Source organism: Onychostoma macrolepis, chromosome 20 (genome assembly GCF_012432095.1).
Source record: "Onychostoma macrolepis isolate SWU-2019 chromosome 20, ASM1243209v1, whole genome shotgun sequence".
Classification (NCBI taxonomy): domain Eukaryota; kingdom Metazoa; phylum Chordata; class Actinopteri; order Cypriniformes; family Cyprinidae; genus Onychostoma; species Onychostoma macrolepis.
In genome coordinates, this window is record NC_081174.1 from 28,698,926 (window position 1) to 28,724,018 (window position 25,093).

At 35.8% G+C, this 25,093-nt stretch overlaps 1 protein-coding gene and 13 non-coding genes across 14 annotated transcripts; 1 reads left to right on the forward strand and 13 right to left on the reverse strand.

Annotated features, from left to right (window-relative positions):
• Window positions 1-408: 408 nt before the first annotated feature.
• mgst3a (microsomal glutathione S-transferase 3a) lies at window positions 409-20,877 on the reverse strand. Its single transcript, XM_058754924.1, has 7 exons — window positions 20,831-20,877; window positions 2,299-2,415; window positions 1,665-1,789; window positions 1,278-1,351; window positions 1,040-1,097; window positions 856-928; window positions 409-729 (listed from the first exon to the last, which is right to left on the reverse strand). The coding sequence occupies exons 3-7, from the start codon at window positions 1,779-1,781 to the stop codon at window positions 590-592; spliced, it is 462 nt and encodes a 153-aa protein (XP_058610907.1). The 5' UTR covers window positions 1,782-1,789; window positions 2,299-2,415; window positions 20,831-20,877; the 3' UTR covers window positions 409-589.
• Window positions 3,351-3,464, reverse strand: LOC131527798 (U5 spliceosomal RNA). Its single transcript, XR_009267757.1, has one exon. It is a non-coding gene; the product is annotated as a U5 spliceosomal RNA (small nuclear RNA).
• On the reverse strand, window positions 5,633-5,747 carry LOC131527787 (U5 spliceosomal RNA). The gene has a single exon (XR_009267746.1). It is a non-coding gene; the product is annotated as a U5 spliceosomal RNA (small nuclear RNA).
• Window positions 5,978-6,090, reverse strand: LOC131527809 (U5 spliceosomal RNA). Its single transcript, XR_009267767.1, has one exon. It is a non-coding gene; the product is annotated as a U5 spliceosomal RNA (small nuclear RNA).
• LOC131527797 (U5 spliceosomal RNA) lies at window positions 6,446-6,561 on the reverse strand. The gene has a single exon (XR_009267756.1). It is a non-coding gene; the product is annotated as a U5 spliceosomal RNA (small nuclear RNA).
• LOC131527795 (U5 spliceosomal RNA) lies at window positions 7,449-7,564 on the reverse strand. Its single transcript, XR_009267754.1, has one exon. It is a non-coding gene; the product is annotated as a U5 spliceosomal RNA (small nuclear RNA).
• Window positions 8,774-8,889, reverse strand: LOC131527792 (U5 spliceosomal RNA). The gene has a single exon (XR_009267751.1). It is a non-coding gene; the product is annotated as a U5 spliceosomal RNA (small nuclear RNA).
• LOC131527793 (U5 spliceosomal RNA) lies at window positions 9,552-9,667 on the reverse strand. Its single transcript, XR_009267752.1, has one exon. It is a non-coding gene; the product is annotated as a U5 spliceosomal RNA (small nuclear RNA).
• LOC131527789 (U5 spliceosomal RNA) lies at window positions 10,274-10,389 on the reverse strand. Its single transcript, XR_009267748.1, has one exon. It is a non-coding gene; the product is annotated as a U5 spliceosomal RNA (small nuclear RNA).
• Window positions 15,550-15,666, reverse strand: LOC131527796 (U5 spliceosomal RNA). Its single transcript, XR_009267755.1, has one exon. It is a non-coding gene; the product is annotated as a U5 spliceosomal RNA (small nuclear RNA).
• On the reverse strand, window positions 17,261-17,377 carry LOC131527794 (U5 spliceosomal RNA). The gene has a single exon (XR_009267753.1). It is a non-coding gene; the product is annotated as a U5 spliceosomal RNA (small nuclear RNA).
• LOC131527790 (U5 spliceosomal RNA) lies at window positions 18,069-18,184 on the reverse strand. Its single transcript, XR_009267749.1, has one exon. It is a non-coding gene; the product is annotated as a U5 spliceosomal RNA (small nuclear RNA).
• On the reverse strand, window positions 18,893-18,964 carry trnad-guc (transfer RNA aspartic acid (anticodon GUC)). The gene has a single exon. It is a non-coding gene; the product is annotated as a tRNA-Asp (tRNA).
• Window positions 19,071-19,142, forward strand: trnad-guc (transfer RNA aspartic acid (anticodon GUC)). The gene has a single exon. It is a non-coding gene; the product is annotated as a tRNA-Asp (tRNA).
• Window positions 20,878-25,093: the final 4,216 nt, after the last annotated feature.

Consider the following 25,093-nt stretch of genomic DNA (forward strand, 5'->3'; position numbering starts at 1 on the left):
AAGCATATTTTAGTTTTAGTATCTTGTGTACCACAAAAACATCCTCCCTTTCTGAAATATTAGAAGAACACTTAAAATTATATTATTTTAGCTAGTTGCCAAAGCAACATTTCTCATTTTCATTTAGTTTGACTTGTAGGCTAAATTTAAATGGAAATGAAAAATAATTTAAAAACTACATAGACAAAAATATGACAAGAAAAACAACAAAATTACAAAAACTTTAACCAAAATTAAAATGAAAACAGAAAATACAATGAAACTAATTCAAAATATATACACAAAAGAACGTTAAAAGTACCTTAATTATACTAAAATAACACTGATGTGTTATAAATCTTCATGCATTTGGTTGTTATAGTATGCATTTTTCAAATAATGTCATTCCTATGCAATTTATGAGGGAAAACTGAACTTTGTCATCTTTGTGCAGTTTATTTAAAACACAAATGAACACACTGAATTCTTACAGTGAGAAAAGAGCCTCTAGTCTTTTTCTAAATTTGCACAACAGAGGAAATAAAGATGTTTTTTTTTTCCCTTGTCTTTTTTATAGAATGTATAATTAGAATAGTAAACATAATTTTCACTATTTAAAATATTTGGGCCATTTGACCCATTTCAAGACACAGTCGCATCCGAGCAGCGTTCTCCCAGTGTTCACCGTGCAAAGAAACAGACCCAGCAAAGCAACCATACCGAACGACCCACGGTGGCGCTTCTTGGGCTCTAACAGGACAGAAGAACACAACACAGAAACACATTTCACCAGCTGTTTTGATCTGTATTCATACTGTCAGTTCACCCGTCTTTATTATACACAGATCAGTACAGAGGAAGTGCAAAGAGACTCACTTCCGGTAGAGTATCCATGAGCGTACAGCACCCGACTGACGATCCAGATCATTCCCAACACGCTGGCCAAACGCTGAGAAGCACAACCACAACAAACAGTTCACTTCACAGTTTGCATTAGCTTGCATGCATATTTATAGTGCACCTCCAGGTAAGGGTTAATAAAGCTTGAATCTGTACTCACTGGATGCTGAATCCCTCCCACAGATAAATGAAACAGGAATGGCGACAAGAGTTCAACGCTGTTTTACAATAATAAATCACAGATGTGAAAATCAATAAATCATCAGAAAATGAACAAGGACCACAAGCACAACATTCACTTTTCTATAAAAATGTAAAACATTCAGTAAGCTAATATTTATTGCAAAGGAAACTTTAATATTTATTTGCTGTGTACATGTGATGCATACTGTACATACGTGTTCTGATGCGCTCGCTGGATGCAGTTGAATTTGTGACCAGTCTCTGGATCATCACTGTACATTGTCGGATACTAGAACATAAAATTAATACTTTCTTCTTGGTTTAGGGCAAACTAATTTACACATGAGACCATTAAGCAAAATCTTTGAAGTACTCTAAAAAAGTGGTTCTCAACCAGACATGGTGGCAGGAATAAATGCTAATGCAAACAATCAAATGCAACTGAATGTATAATTGTGTATGGTTAGGAAAGCAAAACGTACTATTTTTGAAAAAGGAAGGCTGTGTGTGAATTGTCTGAATTTTGGGGCCTTAAACTAAAACTTTGGAACTCACTGTTGGATTACGAGTGCATGTGCAGTGATTAGTGTCTGTTAAGTTACCTGGACATTGTATTTAATCCGAGCCTTCACCACAGCATGAGACAGATGAGCCATTAGGAGAAACGAAGCCGCTCCGGTTAGAGCCACATAGCCGTACTCTTTGGACAAAACCACCATCTTTTCGACTGAGGAGAAAACAGAAATATTACAGGATCCGTGTGAGATGACAACATACAGATGTGTACAGCACAGAAGGACTAGAAAATGTGACTACAGAAATATCCCCATTTGATGCCGATTACACACAGACAAAAAAAAAAAATGAAATGTAAAGTGAGAGAGAAAGTGCTCAGTCATCTCCGTCTGTGATAGTGCAGTGGACTCAAAGTGGACTTTTGTTACTATCAATTGCACAAAATGAGAGTATAGTACATAAGCAGCTGCAGTAAAGTTAAAGTCAATTTATTTATTTAATAGTTGTCAAGAATCTACATTTTTGGAAAATAAGCACACGTGCAGGAAAAGGTCAATTTGCTGCATGCACCATTCACAACAGTGTAAAAGCAAAAGACATGCATTCATGTCAGTAATCTTGCGGTTAGTTGCGTTACATTGATTTGTTCACGTTATTCAGACACAATCATTATTGTCAGTCAAGACCGTTTTAAAACATTTGCTGATTTTATTTTGTTACCTGTTCTGTGCTTCTGTGCTGGTTATCTGGAGGGTGGAGGCCGGAGGACAAAGATCATGTAGTAAATGTGACGCTTTTGGGTAAAGGGTCAAACTCCATAAGCCCCATCCGGTCCTCCTTCAAGAAGCCAAATGCACTATTTGTTTAGAAAATGGAACCACTTAAAAAGGATTTTAATGCTTAACTTTTGAATAACAATTATAAAACATAAGGAATATGCATATCAAAAAAAAGAAAAAAAATAACTTTGTACATTCTGGTTGTGGTTTGTTTATATTATGGTTGGAAAATATACATCCAGTCTTCTCGTTTTCTAAACTTTAATAAAAATGTTTTTGTTTTTAATGCCACATCAACAGCAGGACTACGGCAAAAACAAAGTAATAAAAGTTGCACAATTAACAAAAAACTAAGACTTAAAATGAACAACAACAATATGGACAAACATATAGGGACACCCCCTTCTAATGAACACGTTTGACTACTTTAGTAATTTCTACAAGTACAAATCTTGATGTTTAAGCATATAATGATATTCTAGGGAATTGTGTGCTTCTAATTTAATAGCAACAGTCTGGACAGGACCCTTTTCAACATGACAATGCCTCTGTGTATAAGGCAAGGTTCAAAAATAAATGATTGGTTTAGTCAGTGTGGAAGAACTTGACTGGTCTGCAGAAAGCCAAGTCCTAATCTGCCTCTGGTGTAACTTTAAATGCAGATCTTGAGCCAAAAACTCATCACCAAACACCAATGACTTGTACATACACTATATAGACAAAATTATTGGGACACCCCCTTCTTTAGAACAGAAAAGGCACTTCCAAAACTGTGGCAACGAAGACAGAAACATAATTCATGTATTTAAAAATTGTATTTCCATCTCTGATCTTTTGGAAGTGCCTAAAATGACTGTACCCATATGTACAAGTACATACTTCTATACATAAACTGCATATTTACTCTATAAACACTAGACTAGTGAAAACCCATAATGTTAAATATTCATATTATGCAAAACATCTCAATCTATAATTTCAACAGAACTCAGAACCCCACAGTTAAGCAGGCATCAAAAAATTAAGTTATACTCATTGTGTTCCTCTCCACGGAAATCTTTAGTAAAAGGCGAAAGATTTATACGATATGAAGAGAAATATGAGTGTATTGACTTCCTGACCACACGAGTACGTACTTGGTGACAGGAACACCTTCCACAAGAACGGTTGGAACTTGACTGACAGCATCTGTTCAACATTTGATTGATCGTATACTGATCGTATATTTTGTAGGTTATAAAAAAGCAACCAACTCGGTCTTCTGTTTATGTATTTTTAAATAGAATTTTAGGTAGCCCAGTAAAAAGTCCACGATCCGATTTAACCCATACAACTGACCAAAGGAGGGCACTATTTCGTTAAAGACTATAGAAATAGGCCTAGGCTACATGTTCTCTTTACTGAAGCTAACACAAACAAACACTAAAACAAAGTGCTGATTTTGACAGACATTAATGAAAACAGCATAACTTGTAGTTTATTGTGTTGAAAAAAAAAAAAAAAGTACATTAAAACAAAATAAGAACGTCTGAAACGGAACACAGGACCTTTGTTCTTGGCTACATTCACAGAAGCGTTTACTGTTACAATTGCATTCAAAGATTGTGTACAAAAATAAACAAGTTTAAAAAAAACATGTCCTCACAACATCACCATAAAGTAATGTTGCGCTGACCAAAGGACGACGAACTGACGACCTCGTCACAACGTTCTGTGTTTGCTGGGATCTGACATTGGAACCTGACAGAATATGTTCTTTTCTTTTTGTCTTTTTAAATGGAATTTTAGGATTAAAATGGTCCACGATCCCTGATTAAACGGCACAGATATAGGCTACAACTAACCAAAAGAGAATAAAATAAAATATAAAATAGGACGGAACGGCTATCCGCCTGAAACACAACCTCCATGAACACAACACAGGACTATGCTAAAACAAAGTGCGGATTTTGACAGACATTAGTAGGCCTACACTGTTAGACATTTCTGTAATTTCTGCAGTTATTAACTGTATATCACTCAGTATAATACTGCAAATTCCCTTTACAGTAAATAACTAATACCCTTTGCATCATGTGAATTTTCTGTGACGTCAGACCCCACATACAGAGACTTACTGTATTTTTAAAAATTGCTTATACTTCTGTATTTGCTGTAACGGCCTCTTTGGCGCCATTCTATTGAGGTTGTTTTATTTTCCTCATTTCTTACATTTGGATTGAGAAGATTTGCCCAACACCGTGTCTATAACGCCGCAACAGTTTGGGACCGACTGGATGTGTTACATCGCTTGTAATGATTGGCAAATCCGTTTGTACTTCTTGTCAGAAACAGCGGGAGTGCTTGGAGTTCATCTGCATGTCAGAAATATACCGGGGCATCAGTTTACTGTCCGCATGCACTGTAAATAGTATATAATATTACTATATATAATGTTTTTTTTATCGCACCACTTACGTCCGAGGAAGACACGGATCCATCCAGCAGAGCAGCGCCGCGGGTTTTTCCCGGAGATGAACCTGCAAGAGTGGGAGAGTTCCGGAGAACTGTGTGTCGATGCACCTTACGAGATAAGACCAGCAAGCAAGGTAAAAATATATGTACTTTTGTCTGTGTGTTTGTGTCAGAATTTTGCACACCAGTTTACCTAACGGTAAAACTTACTATGGTAAACTGCTCTGTCGTTTCAAACGACTTTTGTCAGTTTATTGAATTGGTTACCAAATTAAAATTATTTTTAATGAGCAACGCTTATCTTATATTAACATTAGGTTAACGAATGTGAAATTTTGTTCAGGTGTTAGTAGTTAATGTTGGCCAACTATGGTTTTAAGAGGTTTGTGTATTGGAGTTTGCCTTTTAAAAGTGTGCAATTTCTTCTACTTGTTTTTCAGAGAAGACATTTCTGTCACTAACAAAGTTGATGGTGAGCAAAGGTGGTGGCCACATTTTGGAGCAGCACCTGGGTTTTGCAGATGTTTGTCTTTTTTCCCCGTTATGTTTCTGTTGCCTAAAGATTCTTTGTGAGGATAAATCCAGAGGACACAACATAATGCACTGCAAAACGTCCTAAGACAGGAGAAATGGTGAAAATGCACTGTTCCAGAGTTGTTTGAACACAACACAGGACTCTGCTGGGTTTTACCTGTTCTATTACATACATTGAGTACAAAAATAAACACACTTTCACAGAATAAAAAGCTTCTGAAGCTATAGACCTAGCCGATGACACAAATAATAGTAAACAAATTCTGACTTTTTAACCGAATTCTGAAGCCCCGCAATTAAGCAGGGCACCAAAAAATTAGTTTATACTCATGGTGTTCCTCTCCACGGAAATCTTTAGTAAAAGGCGAAAGATTTATACGATATGAAGAGAAACATGAGTGTACTAACTTCCGAACAGCACGAGTATGTACTTAGTGACAGGTACGTTCCACAAGAACGGTTGGAACCTGACTGACACCGTCTGTTCAAGATTTGATTGTTTGTTATACATATTTCTGATATTATAATAAAGCAATTAACCCACCCAGTTCTTCTCTTTCAGTAGGCCTATTTTAGGCCAATTATGTGCAATAAACAAGAAGAAAATAAAACAATTAAACCGGTTTTAGAACCCCTGCAATTAAGTAGACACCAAAGAATTAAACTATACTCATAGTGTTCCTCTCCACAGAACTCTTTAGTAAAAGACGAAAAATGTATACGATATGAAGAGAAACATGAGTGTATTATTGTGCTAGTAGCCTACGGCAACTTTAGAGTCAGGAAGACTTTTCACAAACCGACAGACGACATCTTCAACATTTGGATATTGGAACATTTTGGTATAATACAATACATCAATCCATTCGGGCTTTTGTGTTTTTAAATATTTTAGGTTAAAAAATAGGACGGAACGGCTATCCGCCCGAAACACAAGACTCTGGTGTACAGTCATACTCAAGCATTAAACTACTGTTACCATTACATTCAAACATTATATAGCCTAAGAAAACAAACACACTTTCATAAAAATGTAAATTTTTTAGCCCCTAATAACACTCACATGACAAATAAACTCTGATATTTTAACCGAACTCAGAAGCCCCGCAATTAAGCAGGACATCAAAAAATTAAATTATACTCATGGCGTTCCTCTCCACGGAAATCTTTAGTAAAAGGCGAAAGATTTATACGCTATGAAAAGAAACATGAGTGTACTAACTTCAGGAAAGCAGCAGTACGTACTTGAGCGACAGGAACACGTTTCACAAGAACGGTGGGAACCTCACGGACACAATCTGTTCAACATTTAACATTGACCATAATAGCCTTAATATTCTGTACATTATAATAAATCTGGTCTTCTCTTTTTGTAATTTCAAATAGGATTTTATTTATTTATAGATATTTTTATTTATAGGCCTATATATATAAATGACACTCAGCGATCGCTTTTAGACTGACACAGATACAGCTGACCAAACGAGGGCACCGTCTCGTTAGTGAATACAAAGAAAATGTCTCGTCTACGAGCACTAAACTGAAAATGACCCAGCCTTGAAGATTCTGTCCAACTTCCGCCTGAAACGGAACACAGGATTTTGGATTCGACTCCATCATTGTGAATCAGCAACACCATACGAATCCATCATATTCTTAAAACATGAGATCTCAAACAACTAAATCACTATTTCATAACACATCGTGAACAAATATGCACGTGCCATAAGTAAATGAACCAAAATGAAATAACCTGACATTTAACACGATTGAGCAGCACCAAACAATTAGTTTATATTCACTGTGTTCCTATCCACGGAAATCTTTTGTAAAAGGCGGAAGATGATATGAAGAAAAACATGAGTGTACTAACTTTTTAACAGCAGGACAGGAACACGTCACATTCCACAAGAACGTTTAGAACAACGGTTCAACATTTGATTATTTGCTGTAGCTATAACTGGAAAATTAGAATATTTTCTAGCTTAGAGCCTATCATAATAAAACAATCCACCTCGGTTTATTTCTTTCAGAATTACGTACAACAGCATACTTTTACAAACAATAAAAAAAAACAGCAATCTGATATTTATACCGGTTAGAAGCTCCGCAATTAAGCAGAGCATCAAAAAATTAAATTATACTCATGGCGTTCCTCTCCACGGAAATCTTTAGTAAAAGGCGAAAGATTTATACGCTATGAAAAGAAACATGAGTGTACTAACTTCAGGAAAGCAGCAGTACGTACTTGAGCGACAGGAACACGTTTCACAAGAACGGTGGGAACCTCACGGACACAATCTGTTCAACATTTAACACTTGATGCGTCCCAATTCGTCTATACTTATACTATGCCCTAAAAGTATGTACTCTTTTTTTGAAGAAAAAGTACATAATTTGAGTATGTAGCAGAAGGCAAGCTTTGGCATATTACTTCGTCAAATTCGTACTCCATCATTGTGAATCAGCAACACCATACGAATCCATCATATTCTTAAAACATGATATCTCAAACAACTAAAATCACTATTTCATAACACATTGTGAACAAATATGCACGTGCCATAAGCAGGGGCGGCGTTTGCGTATGGCAGAGTATGCAGTTGCCATACCCTAGCCCAGTCAGATGCTGTGAAAAATTATCCAAACTTGAGTCGATTATAATTCGTTTTTATTATTTTAAATCAGAGAGTTTTAAAAATAGTAAACCAATGATAAGCACTCAAATAACTTGTCAGTAAAACTTCGTAACGCCATTGGATCATCGAGCTCTCAGCGAGACCTCGTAACTTCACCCCGCCTCCGTTCAGACTGACTCACCGCGCACAGCCTGGAGACAGATCTCCGCTTTTTCGCAATGCAAGGGTAAATAAATAATTGATGTTTGAATAGTACAGCGTTTTCTTTACTCAAACACTATGTCGGTAAAGGATCATGTTTTTGTGTGTTTGAAGAGTGGAGAAGAATTAGTTATTTGCCGTCTGTACTTGTGAAGGCTATACGTTTTAAATATCCTGTGCATAAGCGCTTAATTTGAGATTTTGGCCAAGTATATTAAACAAGAAAAAACTAAGCGCCCATATAGCTACAATCAAAGTTATATAACCTGTAAAAGTTGATGAAAGCATATAATGCAATGCTGCTTTAGATAACAGTTACAGCCGTTCTAATGACAGACAAAACACTCCATCGGGTAGCCCCCATCGACGCAGTGTTGTTTAATTATTGAATTTTTTGCACTTTTTTTTTAGGTTCAACATTTGATTATTTGCTGTAGCTATAACTGGAATATTAGAATATTTTCTAGCTTATAGCCTATCATAATAAAGCAATCCACCTCGGTTTTTTTCTTTCAGAATTATGTACAACAGCATACTTTTACAAACAATAAGAAAAAAAACAGCAATCTGATATTTAAACCGGTTAGAAGCTCCGCAATTAAGCAGAGCATCAAAAAATTAAATTATACTCATGGCGTTCCTCTCCACGGAAATCTTTAGTAAAAGGCGAAAGATTTATACGATATGAAAAGAAACATGAGTGTACTAACTTCAGGAAAGCAGCAGTACGTACTTGAGCGACAGGAACACGTTTCACAAGAACGGTGGGAACCTCACGGACACAATCTGTTCAACATTTAACATTGACCATAATAGCCTTAATATTCTGTATATTATAATAAAGCAACCCATTCGGTCTTCTCTTTTTGTTATTTCAAATAGGATTTTTTTTCATTTATAGATATTTTTATTTATAGGCCTATATATATAAATGACACTCAGCCATCGCTTTTAGACTGACACAGATACAGCTGACCAAACGAGGGCACCGTCTCGTTAGTGAATACAAAGAGAATGTCTCGTCTACGAGCACTAAACTGAGTATAATATGAGTACACAATGAGTATAAACGTATACTCATTGTGTTCCACGGAAATCTTTTGTAAAAGGCGGAGGATTTATAAGATATGAAGAAAAACATGTGTACTAACGTTTTAACAGCACGAGTATGTACTTACTGACAGGAACACGTCACATTCCACAAGAACGTTTAGAACAACGGTTTGATTATTTGATGCATGACTGGAAAATTAGAATAATTTCTAGCTTATATCATAAAGCAATCCACCCCGCTTTTTTGTTTCAGAACTATGTGCAACAGCATACTTAAACAAAAAAAAACAATCTGACATTTAAACCGATTAGAAGCTCCGCAATTAAGCAAAGCATCAAAAAATTAAATTATACTCATGGTGTTCCTCTCCACGGAAATCTTTAGTAAAAGGCGAAAGATTTATACGATATGAAAAGAAACATGAGTGTACTAACTTCAGGAAAGCAGCAGTACGTACTTGAGCGACAGGAACACGTTTCACAAGAACGGTGGGAACCTCACGGACACAATCTGTTCAACATTTAACATTGACCATAATAGCCTTAATATTCTGTATATTATAATAAAGCAACCCATTCGGTCTTCTCTTTTTGTTATTTCAAATAGGATTTTTTTTCATTTATAGATATTTTTATTTATAGGCCTATATATAAAAATGACACTCAGCCATCGCTTTTAGACTGACACAGATACAGCTGACCTGAACTGAGTATAATATGAGTACACAATGAGTATAAACGTATACTCATTGTGTTCCACGGAAATCTTTTGTAAAAGGCGGAGGATTTATAAGATATGAAGAAAAACATGTGTACTAACGTTTTAACAGCACGAGTATGTACTTACTGACAGGAACACGTCACATTCCACAAGAACGTTTAGAACAACGGTTTGATTATTTGATGCATGACTGGAAAATTAGAATAATTTCTAGCTTATATCATAAAGCAATCCACCCCGCTTTTTTGTTTCAGAACTATGTGCAACAGCATACTTAAACAAAAAAAAACAATCTGACATTTAAACCGATTAGAAGCTCCGCAATTAAGCAGAGCATCAAAAAATTAAATTATACTCATGGTGTTCCTCTCCACGGAAATCTTTAGTAAAAGGCGAAAGATTTATACGATATGAAAAGAAACATGAGTGTACTAACTTCAGGAAAGCAGCAGTACGTACTTGAGCGACAGGAACACGTTTCACAAGAACGGTGGGAACCTCACGGACACAATCTGTTCAACATTTAACACTTGATGCGTCCCAATTCGTCTATACTTATACTATGCCCTAAAAGTATGTACTCTTTTTTTGAAGAAAAAGTACATAATTTGAGTATGTAGCAGAAGGCAAGGTTTGGGACATATTACTTCGTCATAGCCGCTTCTTTAACGGACGCTCTGTTGCTTAGTTACGTGCATCCTGTAACTGTTTAAACTGCCCTGTCAATCATCTTATCACAGTTAACAAAATCCACATTTCGTTTAATTTGATTTCCTACGGTATTGGGAGAGAAATAAAGAAGCACATCGCGGGTCTTTCATGCCGAGAACTCTGCTCATGTGTTTGCATAATGATGCATTTCAAAGTTAATGACCAAAGTATCATTATAAAAGATGAAAATTATGCAGATGAAATATAATGTGGATAACATTAAATAAATATTTTTTTCATAAGGTTAGACATTGATTATCAGTCAAATCTCTTTCTCTACCTGTCCGTCGGTCGCCGCCATGTTTGTAGTTTAACACTTTTTATGAGTGTTTGTAGTTCTAATCGAATCCTCGTCCACCGCGCAATGTGTTGTGGGCAATATTAGCCGTTAGAGTGTGCATCGATCTGCACTTCCAATTCTAACCGGAAGTAGTAGACCATCCGGGAATCTTTGGCATACTTTAAACATACTATGATTTGGGACATACTAATTCTATTTTCGAATACTATTTAGGAGGATAGTATGCGAATTGGGACGCAGCAACTGACTATTTGTTGTATAATAGCCTACTTAATATTCTGTACATTATAATAAAGCAACCCTCTCTTTTTGTTATTTCAAATAGGATTTTATTTGTTTATTTTTATTTATGCCTAGATATATATATATATATATATATATAAATGACACTCAGCCATCGCTTTTAGACTGACACAGATACAGCTGACCAAACGAGGGCACCGTCTCGTTAGTGAATACAAAGAAAATGTCTCGTCTAACACGAGCACTAAACTGAAAATGACCCAGCCTTGAAGATTCTGTCCAACTTCCGCCTGAAACGGAACACAGGATTTTGGATTCGACTCCATCATTGTGAATCAGCAACACCATACGAATCCATCATATTCTTAAAACATGAGATCTCGGGGCGTGGTTATGACTCCGAACTAGGCGCACGCTTTTCTGTGAGCTCCTGGCGTTGTTCGTTTAAAATCCTGAATACCATCCTCTTTATTCACCGACACGATTTTATTTTGTTTTATTAACTCTTTGTGGTGATTTAAGAATCAAGATGCCGTCAAAAAAACGGAAAGATAAGGCAAAAATGGACTCTTCTCCAGCCGGGGAACATGACGTTGAAGAGGATGCTAGTAGCACTAGCTCATCAGATACCATATGCAGCGTACCTCAGGGAGGGGCAACTAATGCCAACGCTTCCCAAAAGTTGGATATAATTCAAAAACTGGATCTAATGAGAAGTGATTTCGCCACAAAACTCGATGGAGTTCTAAACGCGATACAGGAGGTTAAAAAGGATGTAAGAGACTTCTACGGGCGCATGGATATGGCCGAAGAGCGCATTAGCAATGTAGAAGACGCGGTTAATTCAGAAAAGAACAAGTTGGAAGAAGCAGCTAAGCACATTACTTTTCTTACACGCAAGCTTGACGATCTTGAAAACCGCTCGCGGAGATCGAACCTTAGGTTGGTTAATCTGCCCGAAAAGGTGGAAAATCCGGATGCAGTTGCCTTCCTGGAAAAATGGTTGCTTGAATCGCTGGGTCCCGAAACCTTCCCATCTCCGCCTATTATAGAGAGAGCGCACAGGCTACCTGGTAGGCCACAATCCAGTCGATCATCTCCAAGAGTGCTGATCATGAAGTTTCTGAACTTTCAAGATAAAGTCCGAGTGATGCGTTCTGCCAGGTCTAAAGGCAGAATTATGTATGGGGAACAAGAGGTCAAGTTCTTCCCGGATTTATCTGCAGAGCTGCTTCGTCAGAGGAGACGTTTCGACGGTGTTAAACAGTGACTGCGATCCTTGAACATTAACTATGGTCTAGTTTACCCAGCCAAACTACGTCTGACAGTTGAGGGACAGACCCGTGAGTTTGAAGACCCATCTGATGCCGAAAAGTTTCTACAGGGAATACAGAGTCGAAGCATAAAGGACTTACAGGAAAGTTTGTCAGTTTTCCCGGTTTAAAAATGCCCAGCAAAATGATTAGTTTTCACGTTTGATATACATATGCCTTGTTTTCTGCTGGGTATAAGGTGGTTATTCTCACTGTTCCCGGAATGACAGTAGCCAATGTGATAGTGAATAAGAGAACTAAACGCATTGTAAATGTCTATTTTCTTTGAAAAGTTCAACTATATAATTTGTAAAACCTTTATGAGGTGAATGCCCATAAATCTTTAGAGAGATGCCAGGAGTTTCACACAATTCCAATAAGTTTTTCCTTTTCCTTTTATCTAGTCGCTTAGTTTTATTTATCTGCTCCCTTTTTGATATTGGATCAGTATTGGGACATTATCTGATAAGATTTGGTTTTGGTGACTTTTTCCGTAGATGGATGGAAGTACTTTTAGTTGATTCCTCTGCAAAGGTACTTACTAACAATCTAATTTCGCCTGCATTTAAACTTAGTCGGGGTACTAGGCAAGGCTCACCACTTTCACCTCTACTGTTTGTACTAGCTATGGAGCCTCTGGCAATAGCAATAAGATCACATCCTACCATTCACGGTATTTTTACAGAAGCTTTAGAACACCGCATTGCTCTATACGCTGATGATGCCATCGTATTTCTATCAGAACTTGGAAAATCTATCCCCTCCCTCTTAAAACTTATTGGCCTGTTTGGCAATTTTTCTGGATTTAAAGTAAATAAAGACAAGTCCTCAATTATGTTTCTCAATGAACAAGAGAGATTAAACCCTAAAGTAAGCCACCCATTTGTAAATGCTCTAAATGGTTTTGATTACCTAGGAATTAAAATAACCCCAAACATAAGCCTCCTTAGTTCAGCTAATTATGAACCTTTGATGACTAAATTATCTGAAGATACGACTAGATGGATGACACTGCCTCTTTCTTTAATGGGAAGAATAAACGTGATTAAGATGAATATACTTCCAAAATTTTTATGTTTTTCAATCACTACCGCTTCCCCCTCCCCCAACATTTTTTCTAAGAATAAGAAAACTTCTCTCTAATTTCATTTGGAACAACAGGAAGCCAAGACTGAGACTTTCTTTACTATATCTGCCCTATGAAAGGGGAGGGCTCCAACTACCTAATTTCTTATGGTATTATTGGGCTGCTCAGTTGAGGGCTGCATTGTTCTGGTTTGCTAGTGAAGCTGCTGTGTCTTGGTTACATGTTGAAAAATTGGCCGCAAAAGGCTTGACACTTGACAGCTTTTTATATTCAGCACCACTTAAAGAACTAAAAAAAAAGGACCGATAACCCATTTGTAAAAAATACCATTGTAATTTGTTACGAAGTCCATAAATATCTTGGAGACCTCCCTGTGCTTTCCCGTTTTTCTCCTATCTGGGGAAATGATCATTTCAGCCCAGCTAAAAAAGATATGGGGTTCAAATTATGGATGAATAAGGGCATGATTAGATTGAAAGATTTGTATGAAGACAATATATTAATGTCATTTGATAATCTTGTAACGAAATTTCACATACCTCAGAAACACTTTTTTAAATATTTGCAACTCAGAAGTTTTATTTTTACGCGTTTAAAGAATTTTACACAACTGCCCCCAATGTCAATATTGGAAACATTTACATTGCAAGATTGCTACATTAAAGGGCAGATTACCCAGTTATATAACATATTAAGAGGAAATCATAAAGAAAGCTCTGAAAATAAAAGGCAAGCATGGATTCGAGATCTAAATATGGATATGTCACTAGATGATTGGAATACAATTTGTTTAAATGCACAAACACAAACTTTGAACTCTCGGTTGAGACTCTTACAATATAATTGGGTAATGAGAACTTATATAACCCCAGTAAGATTAAATAAATTTAACCCTAATATCCCTGATCTATGTTTTAAATGCAATAAATTTCAAGGTACATTTTACCATTGTGTATGGGAATGTGAGGAGGTGCAGAAGTTTTGGGTAGCGGTGACTCAATATGTTTCTCAATTTACTTCCTCTCCAATTCCTCTTTGTCCTGTATTGTGTGTATTGAGTATGTATGAAGAGGATTGCTCGTTGCCCACTAAAGAAAGAAAGTTGGTGGATTTGTGTCTGTTACAAGCAAGACGTTCCATTGCCCTGTGCTGGAAAAATACCAATTGCCCTTCCATCGGATTATGGCTAAAAAACTTAACATGTTTGGCTCTTGAAAAACTTACATATGTAATTAGAAAGAAACCCTTTTTTTATATCTGGGAGGTGTTTTTAGACTTTGTTAAAAATGGAGATATTGAAGATGCTTTAGATGTGTGAAGTTATAGAATTTTATTACTGACGGATTTATTTTTTATTTTATTTATTTATTTTATTATTATTTTTTTTTTATTTAACCGATCTGGGGTAAGTTATGGGGAAGGATGATGGTTTTTTTTTTTGAAAAACTTTGTTAAAATTCAATAAAAAATATGTTATACAAAAACATGAGAGCTCAAACAACTAAATCACTATTTCATAACACATTGTGAACAAATATGCACGTGCCATAAGTAAATGAACCAAAATGAAATAACCTGACATTTAACATGATTGAGCAGCACCAAACAATTTATACTTGTCTTCCTATCCACGGAAATTTTTTGTAAAACTAGGCGGAAGATTTATACGATATGAAGAAAAACATGAGTGTACTAACTTTTTAACAGTATGTACTTACTGACAGGAACACGTCACATTCCACAAGAACGTTTAGAACAACGGTTCAACATTTGATTATTTGTTGTAGCTATAACTGGAAAATTAGAATATTTTCTAGCCTATATCATAATAAAGCAACTCACTTCAGTCTTTTCTTTCAGAATTATGTGCAACAGCATACTTTTACAAACAATAAGTAAAAAAAAAAAACCAATCTGATATTTAAACCGTTTAAAAGCTCCGCAATTAAGCAAAGCATCAAAAAAATTAAATTATACTCATGGTGTTCCTCTCCACGGAAATCTTTAGTAAAAGGCGAAAGATTTATACGCTATGAAAAGAAACATGAGTGTACTAACTTCAGGAAAGCAGCAGTACGTACTTGAGCGACAGGAACACGTTTCACAAGAACGGTGGGAACCTCACGGACACAATCTGTTCAACATTTAACATTGACCATAATAGCCTTAATATTCTGTATATTATAATAAAGCAACCCATTCGGTCTTCTCTTTTTGTTATTTCAAATAGGATTTTATTTATTTATAGATATTTTTATTTATAGGCCTATATATAAAAATGACACTCAGCGATCGCTTTTAGACTGACACAGATACAGCTGACCAAACGAGGGCACCGTCTCGTTAGTGAATACAAAGAAAATGTCTCGTCTAACACGAGCACTAAACTGAAAATGACCCAGCCTTGAAGATTCTGTCCAACTTCCGCCTGAAACGGAACACAGGATTTTGGATTCGACTCCATCATTGTGAATCAGCAACACCATACGAATCCATCATATTCTTAAAACATGAGATCTCAAACAACTAAATCACTATTTCATAACACATCGTGAACAAATATGCACGTGCCATAAGTAAATGAACCAAAATGAAATAACCTGACATTTAACACGATTGAGCAGCACCAAACAAGTTCAAGTTGAGCTTTATTGTCATTCTGCTACATGTGTGGACATATAGTGGAACGAAATGTCGTGTCTCGCAGGACCACGGTGCTACATACTAGTTAGACATGAGATACACATACAGCAATGCAAATATAGGAAAAAAAATAAAACACAATAGGGCTATACAACAGTTTAACCATCTGACTATACATATACTATAAATACTATAACTAATATACCTAGTTGACTACACATACACAAACTGAGACTGTACAAGAACTTTACATAAATACTGTACATGAAATAGTGCTAAAGAGATATTTGTACATGTAATTGTGCAGGAAATATATATTTTTTACATTAAATTGTTCAGAAGAGAGATTTTGTGGGAAGCAGCGCATAGTGCAAAAGAGTTAGTAGTGCAATGCTCCAGTAAACATTATTTTGTAGTGCAATATTCAAGTAAACATATATTATCTTATTGAGTCTTTGTTGCAGGGAGTGTTTATAGAAAGTGTCTAGTGTGCATATAGTGGGACGAGTGCGTTACTACAGGTGGTTTGTATAGCCCACTCACCTGTGTGTAGCACACCCAGAATTGCACTTAGGAGAAATTTGTCAATAGTTATTTATAGTTGGGGGGCTGAGGTGTTCATGGTTTCAGAGCGGGGACAGGGAGATTGGAGTTAAGAGCTCTCACAGCCTGGGGAAAGAAGCTGTTGAGCAATCTGACCCTACAACGGACAGTGAACACTGCTGCAAAGATCATCGGTGCCCCTCTTCTCTCCATCCTGGACATTTTCCTTGCACGATGCTCCAGCAAGGCCTCCAGCATCGTGAAGGACCCCTCCCACAACCTCTTCCAGCTCCTGCCATCAGGAAAAAGGAGTATAAATATTCTAATTAGAATATTTTCTAGCCTATATCATAATAAAGCAACCCACTTCGGTTTTTTCTTTCAGAATTATGTGCAACAGCAGACTTTTACAAACAATAAGTAAAAAAAAAAAAACAATCTGATATTTAAACCGGTTAGAAGCTCCGCAATTAAGCAAAGCATCAAAAAAATTAAGTTATACTCATGGTGTTCCTCTCCACGGAAATCTTTAGTAAAAGGCGAAAGATTTATACGATATGAAAAGAAACATGAGTGTACTAACTTCAGGAAAGCAGCAGTACGTACTTGAGCGACAGGAACACGTTTCACAAGAACGGTTGGAGACTGATAGACATCTGTTCAACATTTGGCTATTTATTGTACTTAGAACATTTTGTATAATATAATAAATGCATCAATCAATTCGGGCTTCTCTTTTTGTTTTTAAATAGGATTTAGGTAAAAATAAAAAAATAAAATGACCACGATTCCTGATTAAAAGACACAGATGGGTCTCTGCAGATAGGCCTACAACTGACCAAAAGAGGGCACCATTTCATTAGTAAATACAAAATAAATGTTCTCTTCACAGAAGCGAACACAAACACTAAAACAAAGTGATGAGCTTATTTTGACAGACACTGCTGAAAACATAGCATAGCTTGTTTTTTTTATTGTGTTGGGATAAAGCCTTTAAGTTATTATTACCGTCACAAGAAAATTACGCTAACATAAATAAAGTTGTTTAACATAAAACTGTAAAACCACTATCATAAATCTGATATTTAAACAGGATTGAAGAGCCCCACAATAAAGCAGGGCATCAAAAAATTAGTTTATTTTTGGAAGCAAAATATAATTCATCATTGCAGTGAATCAAACCCCTGCCTTGAATCCTGTCTATCCGCCTCAATGCGAACAAACATAAGCTGGATAAGATATATTTCTAATATTTAACTCGATTGAGCAGCCCCGCAGTTAAGCAGGGCATCAAAAAATTAATTTATACTCATTGTGTTCCTCCCCACGGAAATCTTTAGTAAAAGGCGAAAGATTTATACGATCTGAAGAGAAACATGAGTGTACTAAAGTATCCCAGAGCAGCAGTACGTACTCGAGTGACAGGAACACCTTTCACAAGAACGGTTACAACATGACCGACACCGGAACTGCAATATATTGCAACGGAACAACGTATAATATAACGTTAAATGATTATGCTATTTAAACGGCATAGCAAATACGAGTGTATGCGTGTATAAAATTAAAAATATCTATGTGAACTTAACTGTACCCCGTTGCATTGTGGGTAAGAGAGCTTACTTCCTGATTCGTCATCACTCTCAAGGAATCAGCTAGCGTTACTGGCATGTTAGAAAACAAGCTTTACATTTTCAAAGACTTTCGTAACATCAGTCTCTCTCACTGTGACAACCACTTCTTAAATGTTCACTTTGAATTGGTTTGCTTAAACATGTCTGCTAAGTGAATTTAAGGAAATGAAAAATACAGCAATACAACTTATTTAAAGTTTAATTATTTAAAGGCAAAACATTCTAGCCTTTTCTGTCATTACTGTTAATGTAATAATGTATATATTATAATACAGTAAGAAAGTATAGGCACAATGTATACTTGTTACAAAAATTTCAAGCATTTAAACATCAGATTAAACAGTTTTTAAGATTAATGCAAAAAATAATTTAGACTAGTCCAAATGAGAGAATATGTAACCCTCAATAGTGGGTTTTTCTCTTGAAATATTAACAAATAATTAAATAAAAATGTGTTTCTCCCCGTCGGGGAATCGAACCCCGGTCTTCCGCGTGACAGGCGGAGATACTGTCCACTATACTAACGAGGAAACAGCTGATAACTTAAGGCGGGAATGTTATTTTGTTATTTTGTGGTCAGTGCGTTTGAAATTTATTATATAAAAGTCCCATTTCCGCCTCAAATTATTAGCTGTTTCCTCGTTAGTATAGTGGACAGTATCTCCGCCTGTCACGCGGAAGACCGGGGTTCGATTCCCCGACGGGGAGAAACACATTTTTATTTAATTATTTGTTAATATTTCAAGAGAAAAACCCACTATTGAGGGTTACATATTCTCTCATTTGGACTAGTCTAAATTATTTTATTTTTTTTAAACTGTTTAATCTGATGTTTAAATGCTTGAAATTTTTGTAACAAGTATACATTGTGCCTATACCTTCTTACTGCATTATAATATATACATGTGACTAAAGAAATGCTTCTAATATATCAATTAATAAATCAATCACGTAATAGTGTAATTCATAAAGCCGTTGTAGTTTCACAGTAAGTGCATGTTGTACAAAACAAAAAAAAAAGTGTTATGAACCTTTTGATAAACAAATCTATCTCCAATGGTAAAACGCGCCCCTTCTCCTTCACAGGAAATGACTGACAAACTCTGCTCTACCAAAGACTTCCGTATATCTGAAAACCCAGCCACGGAAAAAGTGAAACAGCGCCCATGAAATCAACGTGTGGCCAAAAATATACTCCATCCGTAGTGTTAAGCACTACCATAGAGAATGAATGGGAAAAGTTAAAGGAACCTCTTGTGACCATTTTCAGATCCTGCGCGGGAGACCGGGGTTCGATTCCCCGACAGAGAGAAACAAAAAGTTTTAATTTTACAGACATGTGACTAAAGAAATGCCTCAAAAGGAAAATAATCTTTTTAATTTGTTCAGTTGCAAAAAATACTATATTATAACAAATATAACAAATTTATCCAACATACAAAATAATCCACAACACTTTCAGCGAGTTCATTTAAAAAGCAAACCACCTTATCACTCGGTTATTAAACAAGTAAAACAGTTAGTATCTTTAGTAAAATGCGAAAGATTTATACGATCTGAAATGAAACATGAGCGTATTAAATAATTTACAAATCGGGAAGATACTCAAAAAACAACAAATTGCTCTGTAGGCCTACTTCCGGTTTCGTCCTCGCGCAACAAATCTGCAACTTCAAAAAACGCCTCAAACTCAAAAACAAACAAACAACAACAACAAAAAAAAAAACTAAGAACAATTTAGACAAGCAACTCAATCGCTAAAACAACCAAGACATACTTATTTTACAGAATTTCCGTTATTATTATGTGAATAACTGTAACTATGGAAACAAGGCAAAAACACATTGAGTTCACATAATATTATTATATTATCATCTTACAAGTAGCCTAATGCTACCTCGCGACACATTAATACGAGAGATCTACAGAGATTTTCATTAAAACGGCTACGACAGATTTGAGGCATATTCAATACATAAACCTTATTATATAGCCAAGTTAAATGATTTATTAAAAACGACAGCATATTCTAAATTGAAAATAACATTATCAGCCACATCACAAACTCACCTTCATTCGTTTGTTTACAACAGCGACATGTAGTGATGATGGACGGTGCGACACTCTACAGCCCAAACTGCGTTTAACACGATTAAAGCGAATAAACAACGCGTCAAAAGTAAATATTTTTGTCAATAGCGATTCTAAATATTGCCATGACATCAAACTATCAAAAGCCTTTTATTCGACTTTATCCTTGAGGAGATATTGGCGTTTTTCTTGTAGGCCTATTGCACAATCACGTGTGTTCAAGAAAGCAGAAACCTTATATTACAATAAAAATATTAATTCTATCTTCTAAATTAAGAGTCAAATCCGTAAAAACTGAGACTTACCTCGATCGTCTCTTTCTATCATACAACACCTGCCACGTTTTCAGAAATTGCTGAATAACTCCACTTTAAAGGACCTTTTTTTGAGGGCTAATGAAGCCTGTGGCAAATTAGTCTGCACAGTGTTTATTTATTTATTTTTTTAAATACAATTGTAAATGATTTTTAGAAAGAAAATAAATAAACGCAGAAAGGCAGCTATTAGAACAAGAATAAAGAAAATAGGCTATAGGCTACAGTTATTAAAAACAACAGGCATTCAGCATGGCATCCCTGCACAGATTTATAAAACATGCACAGGACAAAATTAGCACTAATACTTCATATTACACCCTTATAATGTATAATATTAAGCAGTTTTGGCTAATAAATAAATTGCATACAAGAGCTGTTAATAGTATTATGCCCCGAATTAGATTGGAGAGAAGTTCTAAGTGAAATCTTTTGCAGTTCATAATGCTTTTTTGAAACAGGTTACAAGGCTCCAAATTCTGGCCAGTTGGATGTTTGCCCAGAACAAAAGCACAATGAATTTTTGCACACTAACTGAACCCAATAGTTCTCCTAAATGAAATCATTTGATTATTTTCCAAGCTCTGTAAAGTTCCAAAAAGGAATAAGGCAAAATTCCAAAAAAAAAAAAACCCAAAACAAATAAATAAAAAGAAAATATCACCAAATAGCTCCACACCTAGTTGTTGATATTTTGAATAAGCTAACAAAAGAACAACGATACGCAAGTGCTATAACAAATCTCAGTTAGCTTATATTATAATTATAATTCTAATTATTATAATATAATTTATATTCATTATTAGCTTATATTATAATTATTATAATAGATTACATATATTATATATTTTATATTTATAATTATATATTTTAAATATTACTATTATTTAACTTAGTTTTAGTTCAGATATAGTTCTTATTTGTTTGCAGTTAGTGGTTTTAGTGTTTTAACTTAAACTTATTCCATTTAGTTCCCAAAGCAACATTTAGATTTTCATGCAATATTTTATATCAGCTTTTTTTCAATTTACAAAAATGTTTTTAATAGTTCTAGTTAATGATAGTGACCCTGCTCCACACAGCAAAATATAGTTAGAAAAAGTTTGTTTCATCAGCCAGTGTTTTATAATGACTTTTATCATTTTCTCTTTATTGCTGTATTGCATCATGCGCACAAAGCTAACTGTAGAGAATTCAGGGTAATAAATGCTTGAAACAATTCATATGCACTATAAAAATGGTGGAAATGGCCTGAGTAACAAGCATAATACTTTCCCTGTCCTTGCCTCTCTTCTACAGTTTGTAGGACACAGCAGAGGCGGATCAGTGAGAAGAAACTGCTTCACCCGAAGCTGTGCTGCATTTCACTGTCTGCAGTTACAAGTGAGGAAAACTCATCTCGCAGGACCGGGGCCAAAGGGCGTGAGGTAAGACATGGGTGGCCGTCCGCAGTCGTGATTCCACTGCTGAAATCTTTTTCCATGCTGCGGCTCTGTGCGCTGGACAGTGTGGGAAGACATGTGGGATGAAAGAGCGTTTGGTAAATGCCCCAACCACACAATGTTTAAAGTCTACGCAGGGATGTTTAGATACTTTTGGAAATCAAGTGAAAAGGATGGAAAGTCTGCTATGAGAATTCAGAGCCCTTTAGATAACAGATTAGCTAAACCCGAAGATCACAGCAAAAACGTTCCATTTCTGCATTGAAACCTTTTCAGAAAAGCGCTCAGAGATTAAATGCATCACTTCTTGAAGGAACTGTAAGTTAATCTCACAAGCACATGATTGTTGAGGTTTATTTGTGTGCCATTGTTTCTACGTTGACCCCTGACCCCTATCATAAGGATGCTGCAGTGCAATTTCTTGATGGATAGAAATCATTTTATACAGGCTAATCCATAGTTATTCGTTATTTTGTCCACATATAAGGAGTTATACATGCACAAATGTGAAGATCGACATGTTTTGGACTTTAGTCCACCATTATCTATGCACATCTGCTGGGTTATATGACCCAAAACACTGTTTAGTTTAGTTGGCTTCCTGCTCGGCTCTCATGCCTGTCTGGGACGATGCTCTGGCCCTCTAGAGGAGTGAGTTAGTGCCAGTGTGGTTTGGGTATCCGGTAAGACCACCACCGCCTGTCTACATCATGACCTCCAGTATGTTAAAGCAACACATGGGAGTGAGCCATTCATGAACACATTCAAGAGAAAACACAAAATATACAGTACCGTTCAAAAGTTTGTGGTCAGTAATGTTTTTGAAAGAAGTCAGCACCAAGGCTGCATTTATTTGTTTAAAAATCCGGGAAAAATAGCAATATTATGAAATATTTTTACAATTTAAAATAACTGTTTTCTATGTGAATATATAGTAAAATGTAATTTAGTCCTGTGATCAAAGCTGAATTTTCAGCATCATTACTCCAGTCTTCAGTGTCACATGATCTTTCAGAAATCATTCTAATATGCTGATTTGCTGCTCAAGAAACATTTCTTACTATTATCAATTTTGAAATTGTGTATTATATAAACTGATGGGAATATTTGTATTCATTTTATTGTTCATGAAGCAAAAATTGTAAATCAGATCACTTGGAAAAGTACTGTCATTTTTATAATAAAGCCAACAGTCAGATTATGGTAGCCTGTGTAAACAATGGCACTGTTGGCTTTGTAGAAGGAGAAAAAAGAAAATAAAAAAATGATAAAGTAAACCCATTTCATTATACATTTGCAGTCGTGGAGGAAACTTGGAGGACTGCACTTTCCAGTCACTCAACCTGCTCTGTTCTGCATGGAAAGCAGTTGTTCCTGAAATCAATGGCATCAAGTTCAGCTGAGGTTTTTTTGTGATGTTGGCCTCACTCTGTAAGCTCTTTTATGATTGTATGACTCAGAATTATGAATTATGAGACTTGATCGCTCCCCAGCAGAGTTGAACATAAGTGTAATTCATAGGCAGGAGAAGAGGCACGTGACTTTGAGGAGATGAACAGAGACGTCAGGCTCTTTCTCCAGCATGTGGACTCCATTTGTGCGGTGCATGAGAGCATTTGGCACAGAAGCCCTTTGGTATCTCTCAATCCATCTGCCTGGGCCAAATGATCATATCCTCCAGACTCCAATGAACGTAAATCATTGGCGGGAACACGGACACGTTTTCCCTGGCCGTCATAAAATGATGATTTAAAGCCACGGGCTGTCAAAACACGGCCATACAGACTTCACGCAGCAGTTTAGGCAGGGAACACAAGGACTTCATCTCATCTGAACGATTTATGGCCTCTGAGGGACAGTGGACAGATGAGCGCTCGGCCCACCAGCAGACAGGAACGCACAGGAAACTCAGGCCTGTATTTAGTAGCCCAAAGCATTGATATACCCATCAGCAGGGAGTTCCTCGTTCTTCCAGGAGAAGTCAGGATACATCACATTTGTGGATGGTTTCTGTCGGTTGTGCTGTGTTTGTGAGTTTTGGAGTTTCGGCACTATATAATGTTGAAGGTCACACACTGTTTTAGACTCAAGACACAAATTGAGACCAAGGAAAATAAATACTGCGAGTTTCCTGCATTTGGGCGAGATGTATGTGAACATTACTGGGAGTTTATTTGCAAAAACAGATAACTCCATTTTTTTTTTTTTAATTTTCAAAAATCATGTTTTTATTATGTTATCATGTTTTTGTTGTGTTTTATTGTTATATTGTTAGTTAGCAGTATTTTTTGTTATTATTTAACCTAATCAAAATAACTGTTATATATACAGTTTTAGTTGTATTATTTTTAAAACAATAATTTCTATATATATATATATATATATATATATATATATATATATATATATATGAAGAGTTCATTTGCAAAACAGATGACTCCGTTTTTAACAATTCTCAAAAATCATGTTTTTTCATTGTGCATTCCAATTAATCTCAATGAAACTGCAGTTGTTGTTGTTTTTTTGTTTAGTTTTTTTTACTAGGTCTAAACTAACACAATAAAACACAATAAAAACATGATAACATAATAAAAACATGATTTTTGAAAATTTTAAAAAACAGAGTTATCTGTTTTTGCAAATAAACTCTTTATATATATAAAACGTCTCCAAGAGGCTTCAAGAAACCTACTGCAAAGCTGAAAAACTCTGCTCAAGTGCACCGAGGGCAAAAGCTGCTTTAAACACAAATGCTCACACTAAATGTTGATTTTATTTAGTTAATAGAAGTTAATTGATAAAGAAAATCTAT

Excerpts from the sequence above, each read along its gene's own strand:
- mgst3a (XM_058754924.1), bottom strand. The coding sequence starts at position 1,781 with ATGGTGGTTTTGTCCAAAGAGTACGGCTATGTGGCTCTAACCGGAGCG. Across the intron at positions 929-1,039 it reads TGGGAGGGATTCAGCATCCA|CGTTTGGCCAGCGTGTTGGG; the intron begins GTGAGTACAGAT and ends TGTGCTTCTCAG. Across the intron at positions 730-855 it reads TCATGGATACTCTACCGGAA|AGCCCAAGAAGCGCCACCGT; the intron begins GTGAGTCTCTTT and ends CTGTCCTGTTAG.